Here is a 25,382-nt window from a genome sequence, read left to right as displayed (position 1 = left end):
AACCCAGAGGTTAGACATCACCTTAAGGCCTTCTCCGCCTGTGTCCATTCGGATGCTCTTGTCAGTGGCAGGCACATAGCAGGTACTCACTAAGTATGACTTGACCTCCAGACCGGTGTCAGACTCTCGAATCAGAGGCTTCTCCTGCAGGCTCCCATAACTCAGGCAGTGGGGGGCTGGGGCATAAGCTAGAGGAGCAAGGCACAGCCACCAGGATTGACCCTGGTTCTGGAAGCCCCACAGCAGGCTCTTGCGTGAGGAGCTGAGCTCTCCAGTAGTGTCTAGGACTTTGAGGCTGGAAGTTTATTTTGAGATTTGAAGCTCCAAAGTGGCAGATCCCAGAAAACCTCTTCTCTGGCTCCATAATTGTTCTCTAGTTAAGTGGTTGAGTGCTCTTGCAGTCAGCTGGCTCCTGCAGCCCGGGATCTGGGGACTGAGTAGAGGGGGGGAGAAGGAACAAAGTCTCTTCCTGGGTTCCCTACTCTAGGCCAGGGGTAGCCTGTAAGCTGTGAGGGATCTTGTCTCCTCAATCCCCTCCCTTCTTGGAGCTGCTGACGTTTTAGGGGTGGGGGCTTATATCAGAAATATACTTCAATAGTTGAGCATCTGTGTTGTGCCAAGACACGGTCCCACTCAGCTATGGTGATAGTTGAAGCCAAAGAGGGGCCTCAGATGTGAATCTGGGGCCCACGTGGGTGAGTCCACCCAAATCAGATGTGATCATCTCCAGCTCCCATCCCACAACCCCAGGCTCATGTGTACAAATAAACACAGGGCCAGAGTCACACCCAGGTCTAAACACATGGGGGAGTCTGGGGACAGCATCCAAGCTGGAAGACTTAGGCCCTGCAAAGGGGTGGAGCTGGGTTGGGAGGAGGTAAGAGTAGTCCAAGGAGAGGGCTTCAGCCAGGAAAGCCTAACTTACAGCCTCTTACCTGACCACCACAGGGGAACTGGCTAGAGCCTGTTCTGTACCAAACGCTTAGCAGGCCAGCTAGAAGTCTACCAGACTGCAGGAATGGGGGCGGGGGTGGGTGACATGGAAAACTGCTGGTTCTGCTCGCTCCCAGTATTCACCCCTTCCCTTTTCTCATCCAAAGCCAGCCCAGCCCCACCAATGATGATGGGCACCTTCTCTCCTCCTCACCTTAGATCACACTCCATTCATTTATCTGAGCTCTCCTCCTCCCTAGGGCACTCTGCTCCATTTAACCTACCCCTTTGATGGTCCCTGTCCACCACCTCACTCCTGTCTAGGGGGTGTCTACTGACTCTGCCCCTCACAGTGCTCTACACCACAAGCTGCCCAGCTTATTTCCTGCCTCCTCATACCCTCTCTTCATTATCACTGTTGATGAGGCCCCCTTACCCTGCCTGATCGCCCTCAGCCCCCCAGCTCTCTGCACTTATCACTTTGTAACATTCCACTGGTTCACTTCTAAGGTTTATTATCTATCTTGCTCAATAAAGTGTAGGCTCCACGAAGGCAGAAATGCTTTTTTGGTGTGTGTGTATATGTGTGTGTGTGTGTGTGTGTGTGTGTGTGTGTGTGTGTGTGTGTGTGTGTTTTCGGAGGCCAGCACAACCCTATCAGATGAAAGAAAATATTTGTGGAATTGACACATCCACTTTGCCTCTTACCACGGAAACTGCAGGCAGGGAACTGAGTTGTGGGGAGAGAGGATGAACGGCCCTCTGAACTTTTCTCTCTTCTCTGTCTCTGAGATGTCTGCAGCCAGCTGCACCCTGTCCTTCACACTCTGGCATCTCTAACGCCCCCACCAAACACGGACTGACAGTGAGTTTGGGGTTAAGGTGGGTGGGCAGTCACCAGCATGATGTTTACATGAGGACTTTATATAGTTTAGATAAAATCACAAGAGGAGGCATGAAAGACACCGGGGAATGGGAGGCTAGGCAGGAGAAACTGAGGCTGAAGGAGTTAGGCCAGACCTCAGAGTAGATCTCCTGTTGGAAGACTCCGGGTTTTAAAGAATTTTTATGTTTCAGTAAGGTTCATTCTGCCCCCGCGGGGCTTCTACTTCACATAGGGAAGTGCGAGCCCGTTGTGGGTTGGGAGCAAGGGGAGCATAAAAAAGGGAGCAAGGTATCCTTCCAGCCCACATCACCTCTCCACCTCTTCCCAACTAGCCCCCTCCCCCGACTCTGCGGGACTTTGGAAGAACCGGTGGAGAGGAAGAAGTGTGGAGAGGGAGGGGGGAGAAAAGGCACCAGTGCTTCTACCCTCTCCACAGGACCCCCACCACCGGCCTCTGGTGCGGGAAAGCAGCCCAGCTGTTTCTGATTCTTTCCTAGTCGCAGCTCCGCCCGAGGGGGTGGGGGACGGAGATACTGGGAGAGACCGAGCTCTCCCGAGCCCTGGCCAGCGGTCAGGGCACCGGCAGGCGGCTGCGTGTCGCCCGCAGGTGTGTCTTTCGGGCAGCTGCACTGCCCTGATCTGGGGAAAGCATCAAGGTGGGCAAGAGTCTTAACGACAGGCGGGACCAGAGAATGGTGTCAGTGCAGTGGGTGGGAGAAGAGCGGTGTGGGGGGTGGCGATGAGTCCTCGATGAGAGGGTCCCCCGCCCGAGGCCGGTTGCCCACGGTGCCCCTGTAAGCAGCGTGACCAAGGGAGTCCCACTATCCGACAACTCTTGCTGGTCTGGTGTCTGCCAGTTACCCAGGAGCGCAGGAATGGGAGGACCAGAAGAAAGTGCATCTTCTGTGCTTTGAGGACGGGAAGTGTCCGCAACCCCTCCACATCTCCCATCCACCACACACCGGGTGTGTCTAGCCATCAAACGCAGTGGTCAGCGTTGCCGAGTGAAGGGCGCTAGGACCCGGTGGCGTGGCGTGGCGTCGGTAGGGACAGGGGGCTGCAGGCAGGGAAGAGCCCCGTCGCGGGTGGCCGGAGCAGGTGGGGGCGCGGTGGGGTGGACATCCGTAGAACCGAGAGGAGGAGGCGGCCGCCACACCTAGGGCGCATTGGAGCACCCGGGCTGGCGCGGGCGGAGCCCCGCTGAAGGCCGCGGGTGTCCCCGGCCCCGCCCCGCCCCGTCCAATGAGAGCTGCGGCCGCAGGGGCTGTCTGCGCGCTCTGGCCCCCGCCACACTCCGCGCCCTGGAGCCACTGACACCGCACCCGACCGCCCACACCCGACTCAGCGCTCGTCAGTCTCCTGGCCCTGCAGCTCGCGCGCCCTTGGGAACCTTGCGTCCCGCTCCCGGACTCCACGTGCCTTGAGGTTCCTGGTCGCCCATGGCCCCCATGGCCACCCTGTGGGGCGAGCTAGGAGACTCCTGAGGAAGCCCAGACAGTGCCCGTCCACGGCCCTGCGGGCTGCGCGGCGGGAGTCTGCGCGGAGCTATGCTGAAGCCGCGGGGTGAGGACGAAGCCGCGCAGCTCGCCCCTCGGCGTGCCCGCGTCCCGGTCGCCGCGTTAAGACCCGCGCCCCCCGACGTGTCCCCAGCTTCTGCCCGTCTGGGTCTTGCCTGTCTGCTGCTGCTGCTGCTTCTGACTCTGCCGGCCCGTGTAGACACGTCCTGGTGGTAAGTGTAGTTCTGGGGTGTGTAGGCATACTGGAACTAGTGCATTGCTCTCGGCACCAGCTGCTTAGGTACCAGAATTGCCTGGGGGGAATTAAAGGGAGGGCAGTCCCAGAAGTCTTCAGTGGCCGGTGAGGAGTTGGAGAGAATGAGGCGCTGGAGAAGAGAGCGCTGGGCATCTGGAACAAGGGAGCTGATGGTTGAAGTTCCCTAGACTGTCACACTGTGCCCCTTGTATGTCTATTCAAGCCTCTAGGGCAGAAGCTACTATACTACCTGACTCTCTCTCAGGGTGGGATCCTTCAGTGACTGTTTGACATGGTTATAGGCTTCAAAAAAACCTTCCACTACCTAAGGATCCCTGGGGATATGAATAGGGGAGCAGCTGCCTGTCCCCCACATACCTCTGCCAGTCTAGCCCACACAGTGAGCCAGCAGCATCCACGGAAAGGCTTAGACGTGAAACTGAGGCACAAACTACTCCCTTCCTCTTAATTCCCACAATTGAAACATATTAAATATTTGGGGTTGCATAACCCAGACATTTGTCACCAGCCTTGGCTTTGAGGGTGTAATTTGGAACACCGATGTCCCCTTTTGCTTTCCTGTCCCGGATGACACAATCTCCCACCTTTCCTCCCCAAGCTCCAGGGGCTCCTAGAGTCTCAAGAGTTGTGAGACCCTCTCTTCAGATCTCTTCTTGCAGGCCTTAATCTTCAGACGCCTCCAAGGGGCAGATGAGGCAAAAGGCATCCAGGATCCACCCGACGCCTGCTGTGTTCTTTGTAGAATTCCCTACCCAGCCCCAGGACTCCTTCAGCCCCCCTTGGATACTCATCCTCTTTCCAGAAAGGGCAAAGTGGGTAGAGTCGGACTGCAAAAAGATTCGGATCTCTCATCCTTCCTTTCACCCCTCCAAACTGGCTTCTTGGGCTGGGCTAGTGCCCCTCTCTAACATTCAGTGCCCCCCTCCCCCTTGCTCTGCTCCTCCTCTGAAACAAGCACCCCCCTCTCCACCCCCATCCCTACCTCCCACAAAGCGAGGTCTCTTCTCTTGCACCCTGTGGCTGCTTTTCTCCTCTGGACTAGGAATCTGGGCTGGAGGGGTGAGGGGTAGCTGGCTGAGGGGCAAGGCAGCTTGGGCGGCAGATTCCTATCATTTCAAGATGCTGCTCTCCACATCCCCACCCCCACCCCTGTTTTCCTGTTAAAGAAGAATCTTTCTTTTGAATCTTTTTTATCTCTGTGGTGTTGGGGAAGGCAAAGAGGGGGGTTCGGATGAGAGGCCTATATCTTACATCTGGCTTGAAACATTCCTTTAAAGAGGGAAAGAAGAAAGATGAAGTGAAAGAGCCTTTCGATGACTAGAGCGAGCCCTCCCCCCTTTATCTTTATGACCCAGTTTGGCTGGGGACTTACATCTTCAGGGTCCCTGTGAAGAAACCCTGGAAGCATGTCCTACCCAGCGCCCACCTTTATCCAGCCCACATGGCTTTTCGGAACACTGCTTGCTTTTCACCAGTTTGCGATAGTCATGGTGACCCACGGAGGCTGAGATGAGGAAGCAGCACTCGGGACATTTCCACGTTCTGGTAGCAGTTCCTAAAGACTTTGCAGCTCTTCTAGCCCCCATTTACTCCTGACTACTCCCTTCCCCATTTCCTCCCTCCCTCCCTCCAAAGTGGTTCCTATTAAAGATGTTGCAAAAGCTGCTAGATGGGAGAGCTTTTAGGGAGGCAGGTGACAGGGGGACTGGTGGCTCCCATGTCCCTGTGAAGTGGAGGAAGCAGTGTCAGAGCCAGGATGAGTGAGGGTGCACAGCTCATTTGCAGAGCTCAATCCCACCTCCCTGACTTCAACATGTCGTAGCTACAACCATAGATGTCCGTCTCAGTAATCAGCACTTATAGGAGGAGACCTGAGTTCTAAAGGCAGGTCTGGCCCACTAAGTGATTACCTCAAACCCAGCCAGATTAGTAGTGTGTAAAATCATACAGTCCCTGGAAGAGATCAATGTCTACTGACTCAGTGCGTCTGTGTTCTACTTCAGAGTAGAAGGCTAGCCCTATGACCAGGCAACAGTCTGATCTCACAGCTTAGGATTCTTCTCCTTCCTTTCCCATAACTCCTTCTGCTTCTTCCCTTAACTAGAAGAGACACATGGCTTCTTCTCAGCCTGTGACAAGAAATGTGAATATATGGAGACCCACAAGAGCTCACAGAGAGAGCAGGGAGCAGCGTACTGTCAGTTCTTCTGTTAGCGCATGGGCACCCTTTATTGATCCCTTGCTAAGTTCCACACCGTGCCAAGCACCTTGCGAAGCATCACCTTTAATCTCCAGGATAAGTGAGTGAGATAGGTACTGTTATAATCCCTGTTATACCTGTAAGAGATTGGGAGGTAGGAGGGGAAGGGAAAACAACAAAACCAAAGTGTGCTGGGCATGGTGGCGCACAGCCTTAACCCTAGCACTTGAGTTCCATGTCTGCCTGACCCAGCTATCAAATTTTAGGCAAAAGTGAGACTCTATCTCAATAATAAGGAAAAAATGCTCAAATTTACAACAGTTTTGAAGTCATAGTTTTATTTCTAATCAAGCACATGTGCTTCTCTTGCTCCAAGAATAAAAATGAATTTTAGCTGGGCATTATGGCACATTCCTGTAATAGCACTACTTAGGAGGCTGAAGCAGGGGAGTCATAACTTTGAGGCCAGCCTTGGATATATAGTGAGACTCAGAAACAAAACAAAAAACCAACCACAAAGCCCTCTTGTGTTTGAAGTTAGATGGCTTCCTCCATCCTGGTTTTCCCCAAATATCCTTTCACAGAGTGGGATTTCCATCAATACTCCTGAACTCATAATGCTGAGATTTCCCTGACTCATACTCAGTGGTATCATCTTGCTGGTTTGCTGGTTTTTATTTTGTTTTGTTTTGTTTTTTTGAGAGACCAACTCATTCTGTATGCATCTTTGGCTGCCCTGGAACTCTATAGAGACCAGGCTGGCTTCAAACTCACAGAGAGATCTGCCTGTTTCTGCCTTCTGAGTGCTGGGATCATATATGAACCACCACTCCTAGCTATGTCTGGGAATTTTTTTACAGAATGTTCTGTGACCTGTGCACTATACAAAGACTGGTTAAAGAACAGACCTGGGGGGCTAACAGTCTTCTCTGCATTTTAAGTCCTGTTTGTGTTGAGTCCAAACATTTATACTAATGTGTAGACACAAAAGGAATCAGAGAGGCCAGGTGTGGTGGCTCATGCCTTTTAATCACAGTACTTGGGAGGCAGAGGTAGGCAGATCTCTGTGAGTTGGAGGCCAGCCTGGTGAGTCAGGATAGCCTGAGCTATTACACAGAGAAACCCTGTCTCAAAAAACAAAACAACAAAACAAAAAAGAGAGAGTGTGTGTGTGTGGGAGGGTGTCCCCGGCTCTGTTCAAAGGGTAGAAACATAAAATGTCTGCAAAAGAACATGCAGTGTTGACAAGGAATCAAACTAACTGAAATAGAGTTGGGAATGCCGAGAGATGGAAGCCAGGGGTAATCAGAGCAAGCACAGAGAGTACTACTGAGTACCTACTGTGTACCAGAAGCTTTTCTTAGCACTGGCTATACTGACAGGAAGACTGCCATTCAGTAGATGTGGAGGCAGAGAGAGTCTAGGCACTTACGAATCCCTGAGAAGCAAGGCTAGTGTTGGTCCTAGCGACTTGGCCAAAGGAAAGGTGAGTTGGTCAAAAGCAGCCAAAGGGAGCCTTCTGGCACAGGAGGCTGGGGTGGAAGTGAGGAATTAATTTCTGAAAGGGAAAACAGGAAGTCAGGACTGAGGCATCCTCTCGTAGACAATGAGCTGAGGGATAGATGTCATGAAGTCTTTGTGTCCCTAACAACTCAGCTCAGTGACTGGCACGTGGCAGGCATTGTGCAAGTGTGCGCTGGGCTGAGGGCAATGGGTTCGGCTTCGGAGTCCGTATTATTGGTGGTTTCCACATTTGACTACAAGGGCTCCGAGAACCAAAGAGCAGGCAAGCCCCATGCAGGGTCTTGAAGCAGTTACTTAGGAACAAGTATGGTAGTAGGAAAACCTAATTATCTTCCCATCTTATATACCGACCAGATGTTCCCATGCTTATTGAGGATGTAATAAGAAGGATCAGTGTGGGCCACAGCAGAATAGATTAAAGTCAGACCACAGGAAGGCCTTTTTAACCAGAGTTTGGCCTGCCCTACTCCAGACTGTCTATGAGGGCTGGATTATTGGTCTGCCATTCCCATCCAGCCTCCTTCCTCCAAGCCCCAGATAAAAAAAACAAACACCCATTGCCTAGATCAGTAATGTGGGACTGAGCTGAGGAAGCAGATCGGTGGTGAGACAGGGACGAGCTCCAACTCCGATGGTTTCAATACTCCAAACAAAGCACCAGGGCAGTGGGTGTAACTTAGAGCTGTGCGTCAGGCAGGCCTTTCCGGCCTGGCCCAGCCTGGGCTGTTTATTTTGTTTGTTCCTGGAAGCTGCTGCCCTGATGGACAGTCCTGGGATGCTGATTCCATGGGATTTATTCTTGAAGGATCAGCCCCCTCACCATTGGACAGATGGGGCTCATCAGAGTTCCTGAAGAGGTTATCGACAACCCTCCTTGTGTTTGCCTGAGTTTGCCACTAGTGATGGTCTCGTCTGTGGGTGAGGGCTGGCTGTGGGAATGTATGGTGAGGACAGGGCTCAGGGCTGGTTGGGTTGTCCCTCCTCTATTGGCTGCCTTCTCTTCTCTCCACTCACTTCTAGGCCTACTTTGGGGCCATTGCCAAACCACTGGCTCATTCATAGTTCAGGCCAAAGTTTTTCTGTTTGTAGTAGCAACTGGTCACTACAGCTCCCACCTGTTGCCAACAGGAAAGACAGCAGCAGTCTCATTTCGGTGTTGGCACGAGAGAATAGAATATACCGAAAATGCCAAGGGAAAGCCTTTGGGAGACTTCTTGGGGACAAAGGGTGATATTGTTCCTGTTTTCTCTCCAGAATCTCCTGAGACCATGGTAGAGTTCAAGGGCAAGAGTTTGAAAGGAGAGGTAATATTGCCTTGAACCGTTTTTGAATGATGCTGGCATCCTACCTATCCTTCAGTGGCCATCTTGCTTGAGCATGTAAATTGGTCAGATTAGGGACTCTACCACATTTTGGTTGATTGATGGATTGATTGACTGACTGATTAAGAGACACGTTCTCATTATGTAGCTCCAGCTGGTTTAGAACTCCCTATGTACACTAGACTGGCCTAGAACTCAGATCTGCCTGTCCCTGTCTCCTGAGTGCTGGGTTCAAAAGCCTGTGCTATCCTGTCCATTGGCCTTGCCACTTTGGCTTCCCACTGCAAACAGCTCTTTGTCCATGAAGATCCTTCCTGGACATTGTGTCGTATAAGTTGGAGAAACAGATTAAGAAAAGTTCTAGGACCTGGAAGTAAAGGGAACAAGGAGAGGGGATAAAAGATGGAGGTCTTGCTCAGGATTAGAACTGAGGGCTTTTTAGCTACCAGATCCAAAGCTGTAAACATTACTCAAACCTGCTCACCATGAGTCCTCCAGTCCCTTCCTCTCTTCATGCTGCTGTGGCCAAGCTGCCTTCATGGCCCAGCCGCTGGGTCGCGCCTCTGACATGAACATTTAAGAGTGTTGTCTCAGATTCTTATTTTGTTAGTTTATTTTTCTGTGAGGATTGTAATGTTTATTAAATAAACAGATGGTGGGTTGGTATAACATGTCACAAGCCTGGCCTGTGTTCCAGAAGCGTGTGTCACTTTGTCCTTCGGTAATGGTAGAGCCCATTCAATTACCCAGTTACTCCTTCTGCAACCGTGTAGCTTTTTGTTTCTTTCAGAGATTGCAGGTAATGGTTTTATCTATCAGCCTCAGAGAATGTCTTAGGAAAGGAAAGAATCTCTTTAAGTTCTAGTTTCCAAATAACTCACTTCTTTATCCCTCTGCTGGTGCCCAGCCCCTTTCAGGAGCTATGACAAGGCCATCTCCACTTTACAGGTACATAGGGGCACTGGGAGCCCGAGTGATCTGTGACAACATCCCGGGTCTGGTGAGCCGGCAGCGGCAGCTGTGTCAGCGCTACCCAGACATCATGCGCTCAGTAGGAGAAGGTGCCCGGGAATGGATCCGAGAGTGTCAACACCAGTTCCGTCATCACCGCTGGAATTGCACCACACTGGACCGGGACCACACTGTCTTTGGCCGTGCTATGCTCAGAAGTAGGCTCCTCTTCCAAGCTTCTGAAGCCCCTTCCCTTCCTATGCTTGGGGTGGTGAGTTAGAGGGTAGGAACAATCCCCTTCAGTTCCCTACAGACTACTTTGTAATCTAAGAAGCAATTGTGAGCAAACCTCAGGGACAGCAACAGACGCTCTGTAGCCTAGATTTGTAAGCTGGGGCTCCTCTTAACCTACATGCTCTGAGATGGTAGGTCGAGGCAAATATTCCCTGTTACTTCTATCTTACTCCCTGCCTCTCTCTGGCTTCCCCATATCCAAGCCCAGGTGGGCATCCATGAACTCTATGGCTAAGGACTAGGACCAGGTTCTTTGCTTTTTATTACCACAATCACCATTGTCACGCACGCACGCACACACGCACCCTAACATTCCCAGCATTATAGTAATGGGCACAAGAGATAAACAGAGGGTGATATGCAAATATTCCAAGAGCCAGTGCCTTGACCCCAGTTCAGCAAAAGAGTTCAGCAGAACTAGAGGGCAGAGGAGGAGGGAGGGGTTGAGATGGGACTCTGCAGGTGAAGAACTGGGGGTGTTGAACCTCCATCTGCAAGGGCAAGGAGAGAACCAGAGCAGACTGAAGTATGGTTCTCTGACCAGGCTGACCCCCTGGGCAGGGGGGAACTGTCCAGCAGAGGGGGCCTGGAACCTCTGGAATGTTGACTAAGTCAGGTATAGCTGCATCAGGACTAGCACTCTCCCTTCTTCTCCACTCTGTGGTGTGTGTGGCTGTGTGTGTGTGTGTGACAGAGATGGGGGGGATTGGAAGGGGGATGGAGAGCACATGAAAAGGTGAGAATGAGAGAGAATGGGTGAGAGAGAGAGCAAGCAAGCATGAGAGAGAGAGAGAGAGAGGGGGGGGGGGAGGGAACCCCTAGGGAAAACAAGAGAAAACAAATAGAGGGTTAGCCCAAAAGGTCAGATGTACCAAGGAGTGGCGTAGTAAGGGCTGACAGGAGAGGGTGGCTACTCTGAGGGATGCTCTTAGAAAACAAGGATGATTGATGGATGGGTTGGGCTCTGGAAAGGCTGAGGAGACCTCTGAAGTTGTGCTGATTGAAGAAAGGGATGGTCAGAGTTGGGCATGTGGCCTGTCCCTGCAATCCCAGCCTAAGGAGGCTGAGACAGGAAAATCTCAAATTCAAGGCTGGGTTACATTTACATAACACTTTCCAGGCCTGGACCATGGAGTAAGACAGTGTGGGAGATACCCACAAGTGTGTGTGTGTGTGTGTGTGTGTGTGTACCTGTGCACATATGGAGAGGGTAGTGTTGGTGGATGTGGAGGAGGAGGAGTGGAAGACACAGGCTGGGCCATTCCTGTAATAAGTCTCTGCCTTTCTCTGTGTAGGCAGTCGGGAGGCAGCGTTTGTCTATGCTATCTCATCAGCAGGAGTGGTCCATGCTATCACTCGGGCCTGCAGCCAGGGTGAGCTGAGTGTGTGCAGCTGTGACCCATATACCCGTGGTCGGCACCATGATCAACGAGGGGACTTTGACTGGGGTGGCTGTAGTGACAACATCCACTATGGTGTCCGCTTTGCCAAGGCTTTTGTGGATGCCAAAGAGAAGAGGCTTAAGGATGCCCGGGCCCTCATGAACTTACATAACAACCGCTGCGGTCGCACGGTCAGTACTCACATCTGGGTATGTATGTTCATATTTTCTGGTGTAAACCAGTTAGTGTGACCGCAGGCTGAATTCAAAGGTGGAAGAGTTGATGGCTTCTGGTTCATTTCAGACGGCATGGGAGCCTGGGAATGCGGGGTGGGGATTTGGGGATGGGAATGCACAGCCACAATCAAGTTTTCATAAGACAAAAAAAACCTTTCTTTTTCTTCCTTTTCTTTTTTATCTTCCCTTTCACTTATCTTTCTTTCCCTGTTTCCTTCCTTTTTGTTTTCTTCTGCATGGAGGAGAGGATCGGTGGGAAGTATTTGTTTCTTTGTTTCTGAGACAGGTCTGTAAAGTTGGTATGTAGACCAGGCTGGCCTGAACTCACGCAGATCTGCCTGCCTCTGCCTGCTTAGCGCTAGGATTCCAGGCACGCACCACCACGCTCTGCCTTGCTTTGGGTTGTTTTGTTTGTTTTGTTGACAGGGACTCATTCTGCCTAAATTCTAGGCTGACCTCACATTTGTGGCCATACTCATGTCCCAGTCTCCTGAGGACTGAGAGTATGTGTGTGCCACCATGTCTGACTAAAATGCAAATTTCAAATATTTAAAACTTTGATCCATATATGATTGTGCGAACACATGTGGATGTGTGGATATACACACATGTGGATGTGTGGATGCACACATGTGGATGTACATGCTTGTGGATGCACATATGTGGATGTGTGGATATACACACATGTGGATGTGTGGATGCACACATGTGGATGTGTGGATGTACATGCTTGTGGATGCACACATGTGGATGTGTGGATACACACACGTGGATGTGTGAATGCCTGTCCTTTGTCACAGAGGCCAGAGGAGGATGTCAGGTGTCCTGCTTTCTATTGTCCATCGTATTCTCTCGAGACATGGTTTCTTACTGAACCTGGAGACCAATCCCAGCAATCCTCCTGTCTCCAATCTTCTGTTTCTGTTCCTCAGTGCCCACCACTGGGATGACAGGTCCTTGTGCTGCCACACCTAACTTTTTACATGGGTGGTAAAGACTTAAACTCAGGTTCTCACAGGGACTATAAGTGCCCTTACATCCTAAGCTTACCCCGAAGTAGCCTTTAATTCATTAAATCTTAACTTATCATTGTTGTGGATGTATGCGTTGTATGGGTGGGCATGCATGGCATGGTGCATGTGTGGAGGTCAGGGGACAACTTTGTAGAACTGGCTCTCTCCTTCTACTTATATGTGTGTTCTGGGGATCAAACTCAGGTTGCCAGGACAACGTGGCAGCGTGGCAGGTGCCCTTCTTTGTTATCAGCATCACTGACCCAAAAGTAGTTTTGTTTTGTTCTGTTTAAGAAGAAAATGTTCCTTCATAGCGACTAAGAGATCCAGGTATAGCTTTAGGCTACTCACTGGTTTGAGCATCTGCTGTGTCCTATGCTGAGAAATGGCATGCTGTGAAAGCCAAGGACATGGCACTTAGCTCTTCAAAAGGACACGAAGGTTGTAATCAGGAGCAGACTCCTGTGACTTGACAATCCAGCAGGCAGTCGTGAAGAGCCAAGGACTGTTAGTCCAGGAAGATTTCCTAGAAGGGATTCAATGGAGTTCAGAAAGACTGCCTGGGATCTGATGTGGCAGAGAATTACCAAGGGCTCAACCAGCAGGCCTGGAGCAGCAGAGTTCAGAGCACTACTGCTGTTGAACCCAGGAATGGCTCAACAGTGTCCTGACCTGTTTCCTCCCTCCCCTAGGCTGTACGGCGATTTCTGAAGCTGGAGTGCAAGTGTCATGGTGTGAGTGGCTCCTGTACCCTGCGCACCTGCTGGAGGGCACTCTCAGACTTCCGCCGTACCGGTGACTACCTGAGGAGGCGATATGATGGGGCTGTGCAGGTGACAGCCACACAGGATGGGGCCAACTTCACAGCAGCCCGCCAAGGCTATCGCCATGCCACCCGGACTGATCTTGTCTACTTTGACAACTCCCCTGACTACTGTGTCTTGGACAAGGCTGCAGGTGAGAAAGAAGAGGCAGAGACATGGAGCCTAGTCATTAGCACAGGTACTTCTGCTTAATCAAGGCTATCTGGTTCACAGGAGTTAAAGAAGGGAAGGAGTCCTCGTCTTATCTGAAGGAAACCTCGTCTTCAGATAGGTATGTCTCAGGCTGGCAGGCTCAAAGCTATACAAATAGGTCCTATGTCACTCACTGTATCCCTGGTGTTTGGGATACAGTAGGCACTACTCAGGGAACATTTAAATAGGCCACCTGTTTCCAAGTTCTGGGCAAGATGTGAGCTACACACACGCACGCATGCATGCACGCACGCACGCACGCACGCACGCGGAGAGATATAACAAGCAAATGTAACTACAAAGAAGAGTGACTAGAGAAATCAAGGAAGACTTGTTTGAACACAGGGAATTGAAGCTGCTTCTTGATGCTGCCACTACAGATTCCAGAAGGAGTGAGGGAAACAGGAGGATCTCTGCCAAGGCTAGTGAAGCAGCAGTCATTTGATTACAAGCAGAAAATGGCTGCTTCTCAGTCTGTTCTAAATATGTATGGCAATGGAGCTGGGGTCTTGGGGACGCTGCAAGGTGATAAGGTGTTTCTATGAAAAAAAATGGAAGCTCCCATCTTGGTCCAGGTAAGTTAAACCGAGGACAGTGTGTAGCTCAATGGAGCTGCTTCTCTTCTGGTTCCTGTCATGGCATCCCCGGGCTCTTCTCCCGGGCAGATTCGATAGTCAAGATGTGGTATTGGAGAGCTGAGCTGTGGCTGGCTTCCATCCTGTTTGCATTCCCCATCATTCCTAGAGTTGAGTGGCCCAGAGTGCTTCAGACCAAAGAAAGCAACCCACCTTGATACCGGGGGCCATGTGCACTCTAGAGAGGGCTGGAAGTCAAAGAGGTGGGGATGCCCACTGACCTCCGAGGGGTTTACTGCCATGAGGTAGCTTTTCCATGTGGTTGAATTCAGAGGATCCATATCTGGATGCCCGGGAATAATTTCCACACATTTGTATAGACTGTTCTACCACCCCTAAAATGTGCCTTTGGATCAGGCTCTTTGGAGTTTGAAGGGAGGATGAGTTGTACGCTTATAAATTTTTCTGAGGCATAAATTTAGGTCCCATAAACCTGAAAGATGCCAATGGTATAAGCCACCCCTGGAGTATGGAACCAGGAATCCCCCTACGGAAGCACTGTCCAACTGAACGTCTCACATTGACAGAATCCTCATTGCTGCTGTTTCCAGTGCAGAAGCAATCAGCCACCTGATTACATATGTCCTCTCTATCGATGGGGGCTGTGCTACAAGGTCCAGGGATTCCTCAAAGTGCAGGCAGCACTAAACCTTACATTAGATCCCATAAACCTACTTCTTACTCTGCTTCTCAGACATACACACCTGTGACGAAGTTTAACTTCTAACTGCTAAGTAAGCTAGTAGCTCTCTTTTTTGGTGATTCTGAAGCTCTAACCCAGGACCTCGTAGTACTGGGCGATGGCTGGACCACTGAGTCACAAATAGAACAATTTTAACAACATACATTTACAAGTTTTAGTCATTTATCTTTGGATTGTCCTACATTTAATACTTTTAGAACTACAGTTGATGTCAGACAGCAAACGACAGTGAATAAACCCACGAACAAGTGTGACAGACTTGTTAATTCAATTCAAAACCAAAACTGTTTAGTTTAGTTAATTTAAATTCTGAATTTAAGAGATCAAGTATAGTCAGTAGCTAGTGTGCTTGTGTACAATCTCCAGATTGTAGAAGAGGACTTGGTATTTAAGACCCAGCCCTTGGAGGTAGAATAACATACGTAGTAGACCTAGTCAGCCCATATTCTAGAGTAGTAGTTCTCTAACATTTTGGATTATATATTCCTGTTGTTAAAATCGAAAATAAGAGGGTGTTGGAGAAATGGCTCAGTGGTTAAGAATACTTGCTACTCCTAGAGGACCTGAGTTCAGCTCTCAGCACCCACATTAGGTTGCTCAGAACTGCCTGTAACTCCAGCTCCAGGGGATTGATGCCCTCTTCCGGCCTATGAGGGCAGCCCCACACAAATGTGCATACACACATACAAAGATATATATACACACACAAGAAATTAAAATCAATCTTAAAAAGTAAACTGAGAGCTGGAGAAGTGGCTCAGCAGGTAAAGGTGCTTCTGCAAACTCTGTTAATCTGAGTTTGAGCCCCATGGTACCATCAGCGAATCAAACTCCAGCAAGTTGTTCTCTGACTTCTGAATGCATGCTGTGGCCCTTGTGTGTGTGCGCTCACATGCATGCACACACACACACACACACACCGATATACACACATAGAGAGACACATGTATACACACATTCATACACACAAAAAATTTTAGGAAAGAAAATTGAGCATATATGTGCACTGTGCACACGTGTGCTCAGACATCTGCTCATGTTGTTGCTGTACCATGTAATTATAAGACACTCAAGTCTTCTACACTGTGGCTGTTGTCATCATTGTAACAGTGCTGGGATCCAGTCCAGAGTCTTACACATGCTAGGCAAGTGCTTCACCACTGAACTACACTCCTAGCCCTAAATCAGAGATTTTAAACCGATAAGCTAAAAGAACAAAGTATTTCTGCTTTTTTCCTCCTCATAACCTAGTGGAATGTGGAAGCTGTTGTTGTCCAAGTCTTTCTGGAAGTCTCAGGCCGTGGGCCCATTATTAGGAAAAGGGTTGATGGGGTCTTTTTGTGCTGACATCTTCTGGATTAGCATTCCCTATGCAAGAAGAAAGCTGCCCCACTTTTCAAGCATCCCTTCCGAAAGCGGTGTGACACAGGAACTTCCTGCAATAAGCCTGCAGCCTGTCATCCCAATCAGCCCATCTCTGATGGACAGAAACGATGAGTGTGTGCTAACAATCTAGTACATCAGATTTGAGTGGTTTTGTCTCCTTGAGACAGGCTCTTCCTACGCATTCCAATTTGACCTCAAACTCACTACACAGCCCAGGCTGGCCTAAACTAAAGTGGCTTCCCTCAGTATTTTGCATGGTGGGATTACAGGCAGTGCTACTGCACCTGGCTAGGCGTTATTTATACACATTTTCATATATGACAACTTGGCAAATAGCTTTAGCTATGAAGTGGCACAACTAGAATTAAATCCAGATAATATGACATCATATTCCCCACAAAATAGAGACCCTTACCCGACTTACAGTTCTAACATTTTTACACTAGATTCTGAAGAGGACATGGCAGTGTGGGGGCTGCAAGAAAGGGATGGCGGCTGGGACGGGTGCCTCTGGGAACGAGAACCTGGGCCAGAGGGCAACAAATAATCATTTTGGTTATATTTTCACAAAAAGAGATTCTTTATGGCTTAAGAGTGTAAGGGTACCCGGAGTGGCAAAAGTAACTTGGTTCTCACCTCCTCTTGTCCCTGTCTCAGGTTCCCTAGGTACCGCAGGCCGCGTCTGCAGCAAGACTTCTAAAGGAACAGATGGGTGTGAAATCATGTGTTGCGGCCGAGGATATGACACAACTCGGGTCACCCGGGTCACCCAGTGTGAGTGCAAATTCCACTGGTGCTGTGCTGTGCGGTGCAAGGAGTGCAGAAACACTGTGGATGTCCACACGTGCAAGGCCCCTAAGAAGGCAGAGTGGCTGGACCAGACCTGAACACACAGATACCTCATTCTTCCCTCTACTTCAAGCCTCTGACTCAAAAGCACAAGATCCTTGCATGCACACCTTCCTCCACCCTCAATCCTGGGCTGCTACAGCTTCTGTTATGGACTTGGAGAATGACCCAGAGGGACCCCAATGTCCTGGCTGGTTCCTTAGCCCTAGAGAGGTGTTGATAGGGGATGGATATAGGAGACTGAGTGGCTCCCTGATCATCCATCTGGAGGTTTGAAGGGAAGAGTAGAAGAGGTAGGAGTCTGTCTTCAGAGTGATCTGAGTTGCACTAAGTCAAGGCCCATTCTCCCCTTGCTTGCACTGACTTCTGGTCCTCTTGCACACTTGGGTATGCAACAGGAAGGGAACCGGAGGTAGCTTCTGTGTTTGATCCTACTCTACCTAAGGAGAGATAAGACAGAGAGAAAACTGCCTGTCCCTTCACTGCAGACAATCTTAGGCTATAGTACTCTGCTGAGACCCTGAGACAGCTAGATGAGTTAGCCACAGTGAACAAGGCTCCACCTCAGGCTTTTAATGCAGCTTATAATCTAGTGGTTTTGTGAGGAGGAAAATCACAATACTGTTCAGATACATATTCTCTGTGTCTTCCTTTCCACCTACATCAGATAGCAACAGCCTGCTCACTAGAACAGGGCTGTGAGAGAATAGCATAGTAAGCCTGGCTAGGCCTTGGAACTTTCCCCGCATCCATTATCCTGGAGATCTGGTAGGTTTAGAGAAGACTAAAGGCAGGTAACTGGGAGAGGGCGTGCGCACCTGGTCTCCAGGGCTTCCATGAGGGGGATCTTCACTTTGAGGTAGGAACAGGATCAAGTAGCTGCATAGGTGGCTGGTGCTGGAGCCGAGGTGGTCACCATCTCATGTGGCAGTGGCCTTCCCCCGTCTACTCAGCAGATCTTTATTTTGTGATTCACCAAGCCCTACTGATAACTACTGCCCATTCCATGGTCAACTTAAGCAGGGAAGGCCTCTCTCTATGCTATGAACCATCGCCTAACTAGGCTATGCAGGAGTGGAGTCTTCAGAGACAGCAGGCATGAGGACATGGGGTTTGAAACCTTGATGGCCTAGTTTTATGTGACCTAACAATGGTCATCTTCTTGCCTATTGATAAACAGAAATAGTACAGCAATCACAGTTGTGGCAGACTTAGGTCTAATCCCAGCTATTTACTCTCAAGGCTTTATTTTCAGCAGGGTCTTTAAATTCCCCTGGCCCATTTTCTTATCCGTAAAATGAGGGTGATACTGAGACCTAACTGTGTCCTAAACTCCACCCAACTAATATACATCATCAACACTTCTCACTGGTCGAGTACATCCTACGTCTCTAGAACTTTCTAATTTATGGCTGTCTGGTCTTGACAGACTAGATTAAGAGGCTTTAGCAAGGAATTCTGGATATAGCTCCTCTTTCTCTTCGTAGGTTCCTGTCCATCCAATCGGACTCTCTGGGCAACTTCAGTCTGCCTAGGCAGCAGGGGCTGGGGGTGGGGGTGGGGTGGGCATAGCTCTGGCCACAGAGGCAGATTTATTTGGATGATAGGACTAATATTTGTGTAACCTGCTGAGACCTGTGTGGGAGAGTTTAGTGTGGTTTTTCTTTTGGTGAGGGGATTTGCTCTGGTTTCACATCCATTAACACAAAACATGAGCTAGTCAGGGCCCTGTGGTCTGTGGTGAGGGGATGAGTGGAGAAACGGGACTGGGTGAGTCAGGCGGAGGGAATGTCTTCCTTGCAGAGTAGAGTCAACTGGATAACTGATGAGCCAGTGGTGGGGTCATGGAGGGAGGCAAAGGGAGCGAGGGACTTCTCTTAGAAGTGGGGAGCTTTGGGGCAGGGGTGAGAATATCCAAGTTACTCTATCAGTGATAGCATTGGCCTTCTCTGGGGAGACAGCCTGAGGTAAATCCACCTGTGCTGTACTCTCTTTGAGTTTGGGTTCTTAGTTGTGGTAGACATCTGTGACATCTCATATTACTCCATGCTTTTCCCTGGGCTCCAAATTCTAGCTGATAAAGATATACAACCACTTATAAATGGTTCAGAGAGAAATAGCTGTCCAGGGAGTGAGAAGTTTGTAGAGTGAGGTGTTTATGTGAGAGAAAAGATGTCTATCTGAGTCCTGCTACGGAAGCTGTGTGGCCCCAAGAAGGAAAGATGGCCAAGCAATTAATTTTCCCTCAGAACTTAGCTTGTCTCTGCATTCCAACTGGCTTTAGACAACTGGCGTTCATTCTGCACTATACAAACAGAAACTGATTTATTTGGAACAAGCAACAAAACAAGAATTTTATTCAGTGCCGGGACTCCACATAATTCTGCTGCTACCCGTCATCTGCTCCAAAGGCCCCCTCTTCCGTCTAACTCTAGATGGTAGTGGTTTGTCGCCCACCAGCAGTGTCTTAACCTTCCTCCTCTGCTCCCTTCTCTGTGTTGGCCTTATTTCATTTATCCTTTGATAAACATTTAGGACAGTGCATTTCAATAAGAGCTATTTGGATACAAAGTGAACTTAAAAGATACTGTTTCCATCCTTTAGGGGTGATGGAATCTTTTTGGAGAAGTCATGTGACTGAAGTACCTCAGCTGCACAGCCTCAGCTTCTTTTAAATCCAAGAGCCAGGCTGATGGCTCACACTTGTAATCCCAGTGCTCTGGGAGGCTGATGAAGGAAAACAGCTGTGTTTATGACCAGTGAGCTCCATGTTAGCTTAGGAGCAGAGTAAGACCCTGTCTCAAACACACAAACAAACAAACAAACAAACAAACAAACAAACAAACAAGATGAAGAAAGAACGCTGGCCACAACCCACTATAGAAAAGAACCATATTTCAATTTTGAGCTCTGAATAATGGCATCATTGCACACTGTTCATTAGAGTAAATGTAAATCAGGAACTTCAGATTAAAAGAAGAAAATACTGTCTTGAAGGTCTGTTTGCAAAGCTTTGTAGGTTAACTTATGCACACTCTAGGCCTCATCTCTCTTCCTCTCTGCATCAGGAAACTATTCTTCCCCTTTCTCTTACATCCCTTATCAAGAACACCAACCATTAAGCCTTTTGCCAAATTCTTAGACCCACTCAGGACATTAGTTTCTGCATGGCTTAACAGAAGACAGATAATCAGGATTTCCCACCCCCAACCCCGCCTTTCTAAAGTTTTTATTTAAATGCTCTCAGTGGTCATAGGGCAGAAGCCCAAGCTAGCTGGGGATAAGGGAGGTGGCCAGGGAGAGTATATTTCTCATCCCTGGGAGGCATTCTGCCTAGCTCCCGCAGCCAAATTACAGCAGCAGAGAACAATGCAGTGCATTCCTGGGCAGGTCGGTGGGCTCTGGGCGCCTGGGTCTGGTGGAGAGAGGTGCCAGACACAGAGCGCTCCATAAGCAACCCCGCAGAGCTGGCCCTGGGTGCAGAAATGAACTACAGAGAGCTTCACGTTACACACCTGGTTATTGATGGCCTTGCTGGAGGCCTCTGCCCCCACCTTCCACTTGGGAACTGCCTGTACTGCGGGGGTTGGGCACCTCTGAAGCAATGTTGGAATATATGAAAGACATGCTTCCCTTTTACTCTTTGCCCTTCCTGTCAGCCTGAGCATAACTTTCAGGACATGCATGTACCCACGTGCAGAAGGTGCACTCAAAACGGACTCTCACAGCCTTTTGGGGGTTGTATGGGAATTATTCTAATCTCATCTCTCCTAACAATTAAACACAAGCAACTAGATCCTCCAGAAGTCATACCAACAACAGGGTCAGCTACAAGCAAGGAATGTTTCAAAACTACATTATCAACATGCAATGCAATGTTTGCTTTGGGAATTGGTACTCTCCCGGGAGGTGGTAGAGGAAGGACACAGAAAGGGCATGGAGAAGAGATCAAGGGTGGAGAATTACCACCCAAGCAGAGTAGCTGAGGTCTCAAAACTTCTCAAACTTGGTCTGCACTGAGGACAGGGAGGAGTGCATCCTATGTGTTCTGAGAGACTGGCCAGCCTCCTGGGACTGCTCTGAGGTATACACGGTCACTGACTGAGCTTGCTCTTTATGACCTGCTGTGTTAAACTCTTACCAGAGCAGAAGACAGGACACCTTTGATTCCAGGAATGATGTCTGTAGGAGAGGTGCTGGTAGGGGACAGGCAGTAGCTTTATGAGGTAAAGGCTGCGGGGTAGTTGCTGACCTTTCAGGAGTGGACTTTATGTTTGGGTGACTGACAGGTTTTAGGTAATAGACCTGAACCTAACTCCAAAGTTAAACTAGTTCCTTCCCTTCCACAGCTTAGATTAGCTCTGAGCATTGCTGTAGCCATCCACTTTTGGATTTGAAAATGCAAGATGAACGTTCTCTGCTTTGCTCCCTAACTCGAAAGTTCTTTTGTTGTTGTTCACTTCCATTCTGCCTAAGAATCTATGATAGAGCAGCTGGACATAGGAGTTCTTTAACCAAGAAGATAGAATTCTGGTCACATTTTGTCAACACTACCAGCCTCTGTAAGCAGCTGTAGCCAAACAGAAAATGCAAACCTAGTTTTCTTTAGCTTCAAATACTATGTACTCTTTTCAGAGTCAGAGGATGCTGGGATTTGGGGATGGGGGAGTGTTGTCATAGTACCAGCACTTCAGAACAGAAACTACTGTTCACTGGCCCAGCCCTAGACTGCCAGCAGAGTATCTAAACAGAGCTTATAAAGACTAAACCTATATTCCCCTAACCTCGCCAATGTCCTGTTCCTACTGCCACTGCTAACCATCACTCTACATTTCAACAGTGTGTGCTTCCCTTTCTTTGTAACCCCACACCATCCCTCAGATTAGCATTCAATTTTTTGTTTTATTTTCTCTTAAATTCTTTTCTAGTGGTGCACAAGGCATAGGCAGAGTGGAAGTAGTCATGAGGAGATATGGCCAGACTGTAGGCTTGATTTGAATTTCCTTTGAGACTTCATTCTTCTCAAAAATCATTACCATGTCCTTAGGTGAGAGAGCTAAGCCACCATTCCACCCATGCCCACTCAGGATGCTACCTGAGACATGCAGATCATCTACCAACTGTGTCCAACCTTGACAATACAACACGAACGCCTTTGCTCAAGAACTGTGCAGGCAAAGTCTTAAGTAAGCTTATAAACCTTGCATGCTTTTGTGTTGGAGTGCATTTACAGTTATTCTTGGCTATGTGCAGATCCATGTGACTTATGGGCTGCAAGCTGGACACACCTAAGACGAAGGAGATCTAGGATAAAGAGAAAAATCTCTAAGATGAGGCAGAAGCAGATTTTATTTGATCAAAACCTCTGCTTCTTTCAATTCCTCCTTCTGCACGGACTCAAAATTGGGGTCTCAGTTTAATCGTAGACAGTGAGAAAAGGCAACCCAGCCAACCCTTCCCTGTCCTACCCTGCGGTACACTCGGTTAAGACAGAATAAGCACTCAAACCCCCTACGTATCCCACTGGTGTACCCCAGCCGAGAAGTCAGAAGGGAAGCTGCAGAAGCACAGTATTCATCAATCACAGACGGGGACAGTGCAGCTCTCTGATGTGGGCCCCTGCTTGGGCTAGGGACAGAACACCTACCTATAGTCAGGATTCCTCCTGCATCCATCCATCTTGGCTCTCACTGCTCTCCTGCTCTCCACCCCCAACTGCCTCCACATGTGGGCTCAGAAGTCATCATCTAAAGAATTCCACTGCTCACCTCCTGCATAGCAGCACAGCCCCATGAGGCCACACACCAGATGGAGGGGATAAAAGTACGAGGTCATGGCTTCTAGCAAGAGGTTTTTCTTAAACTAACCCTGACTCCTGGGAAAGAGTCAGAGCAGGAGTATGTCTGGTGAGCTGCTGACAACAGCAGCTTCATAGAGCTTGTGTAAAAAGGAAGGGAAATTCTACCTTGGCTTTCAGTGGAAATTCCCTACTTTGGGCCTACTCCTGGTTTCATGTCTGTAGCTTGAAGATATCTGAGGAGAATACAGAGATGGACAAATCAAAGGGTTCAGTATTTCCTAAATGTAAGAACCCACATGCTGACATGCAGGCCTTCCCCCAACAGATGCCTTGTTTCTTCAAGGCATACAAGTATCAAGTGAAAGGAGAGGGAAGAAAGGTGCACTAGGACCCTGATGACCTTGGACAGGCCTCGGTAGACCTTCGTAGGTTTGTGTAGAATGAAAAGGGCAAGGGGCTAGGGAATGGCCATCCTTGTGAGCATTATGATGGTGGGAGACAACACACAGAAACAGCAGTTACACAGAGACCAACAGACTGGGCAGCAAATCTTAGAATAAAGGAAGTATGGATGAGGTCCATCTTGAGATGTTTTTCCAGAGGAGGTGCCTGAGAGCTGGAATGTTGTAAGATAAGGCACGAACAGCTGGAAGGCAGTCAGAGGAAGGCAGTCTGTTGAAGAAGCTGGTGTGTGCTGAGCCTCAAAAGCAAGAATGTACAGCAATATATTAGGAATTCCAAGCAAGTACATACTATATACATTGGGGAGTACAGAGAAATCAGAATGCTGAGCCCAGAGTCCCGTAAGAGCCACATAACAGCTATGTCAGTGAGCTCCAGGGCATCTGTGGGAAAGCACTGGGTAAGTTCATTTGATACATACACAACAACTCAAAGAGATTCTGTTTGTGAAATCCACCAAAACGCTATGCAGCACTAACTACGCAGCACTAACTACCCAGCCTTATCATTTGAAATTCTGAGGGAATCAAGTGGTGTTAAATGTCTCGAGCTATGATACATGAATGTAGCATTAGGCCCAGAACCTGACATCAGTCAAGTCAATGCACAAGAAATGAGCGTAAAAAGGGAATAATTTACAACAGACAATACATTTCTTCCCTTCACTCGGAACTTCAAAACTTATCTGACTCTTACTCCATTTGATATATTGGATTTCTGTGGTCACAGGTTTATCATATCTGAGGACGAAGGGAATAGAGGGAAACTAAAGAAGAATTTTAGAGACCACGAAGCAATTTGACTGATGAATGAGAAGACATTCTAATTCACTATGGGGCACTGGACCAACAGCCAAGGGTGGACAAATTCTGAGCCCACGGTCTCCACCTAGACCATGGTTGGTTGGATTTGTGGCTTGTTACGCTGACAGAAACAGCTATTCAGCAGGATGCTCACTTAATCTAGTGTACTTGACAGAATCCCCTAACGTACACAGACAGAGCACAGTCCTGCTCCTCTGTTCAGTCTCCTGATGCCACTGTCAAAAACAGCACAGATACGGGGTTGTGTGCTGGACCCAGTGCGGTGCTGAGTAAGTGAGTTTTAATGCTCCCTGACTGAGCCCAAAGGCGACAGTGTCTTAGGTTTCTGCTTCACCGAGCTGGCATGAGTAGGTGCTGGGAGGAGGCAGCGACTTCACGAGATGGTGTGGGTAGTGTCATCTCAGCCTTTCCCCTCCTCTCCTCGGCAGTTTATTAAAGGTGATGTCTGAAACCCTTCACAAAAGGAAAGCTCAGGGTTTACATTCAACTGTGACACCACCGTGAATTCATTAGGCAGCATGTTTCAGGTTGCACTGTAATTTCTCCATGTAATGTAAACCCATGGAATCTGACATAAGCTGATTGCTTGTGCTGGTTATTTTATTTACATTTCTGAATGGAGGGGATTTCAATACTCATAAAATATCTAACTGTCTTATTTTTCATCTGGTCTCCCAGGGCAGCTATTATAAAATAAGCCTAGAGACAGAAGCCTCAACTTGCATGACTGGTTAAGCAACAAGGGAAAAGTTATTGCTCAAAAAGCAATTTTAAAAAATTCAATATGGAATTTGAGGCTGAAACACAGATATGGTTACTCTTAATGCCATCCAGAAGATAAAGGCTCAGGAAAAACGCTAAATAACCAAGTTCCTTATCTTTGTTCCAGTGCTGTGAGGGTGGGGAGCAGCTTCACAGAGTTCAAAGGGCTGGAGTTAAGTCCTCCCAGAGACCCAGTGAATGTGAGCAGACAGCCAACAGTGGCACAGGAATGCAGGTGACTGAATGGCTGGGAATGGGCTCCCTACCACGTAGAAAGTGAGTGTGCTTTCTTACCACCGTGGTACAAATTAGAATGCATTCGAACTGCCACCACACACCCAACTTACTCTCTAGAAATGGATATTCTATTAACCTACTCAGAGATTAGCCATTTCTGCTTATTCTAGTAGGTTTGGCAAGCTTAGAGATTG

At 48.8% G+C, this 25,382-nt stretch overlaps 1 protein-coding gene across 1 annotated transcript; it reads left to right on the top strand.

Annotated features, from left to right (window-relative positions):
• Window positions 1–3,366: 3,366 nt before the first annotated feature.
• Wnt2b (Wnt family member 2B) lies at window positions 3,367–17,739 on the top strand. Its single transcript, NM_001191848.1, has 5 exons — window positions 3,367–3,548; window positions 9,587–9,807; window positions 11,179–11,456; window positions 13,207–13,471; window positions 16,912–17,739. The coding sequence occupies exons 1-5, from the start codon at window positions 3,367–3,369 to the stop codon at window positions 17,139–17,141; spliced, it is 1,176 nt and encodes a 391-aa protein (NP_001178777.1). The 3' UTR covers window positions 17,142–17,739.
• The last annotated feature ends 7,643 nt before the right edge of the window (window positions 17,740–25,382 follow it).

The sequence above is a fragment of the Rattus norvegicus genome, chromosome 2 (genome assembly GCF_036323735.1).
Source record: "Rattus norvegicus strain BN/NHsdMcwi chromosome 2, GRCr8, whole genome shotgun sequence".
Taxonomy (NCBI): Eukaryota; Metazoa; Chordata; class Mammalia; order Rodentia; family Muridae; genus Rattus; species Rattus norvegicus.
This window is presented reverse-complemented; position numbering and strand designations above follow the sequence as displayed.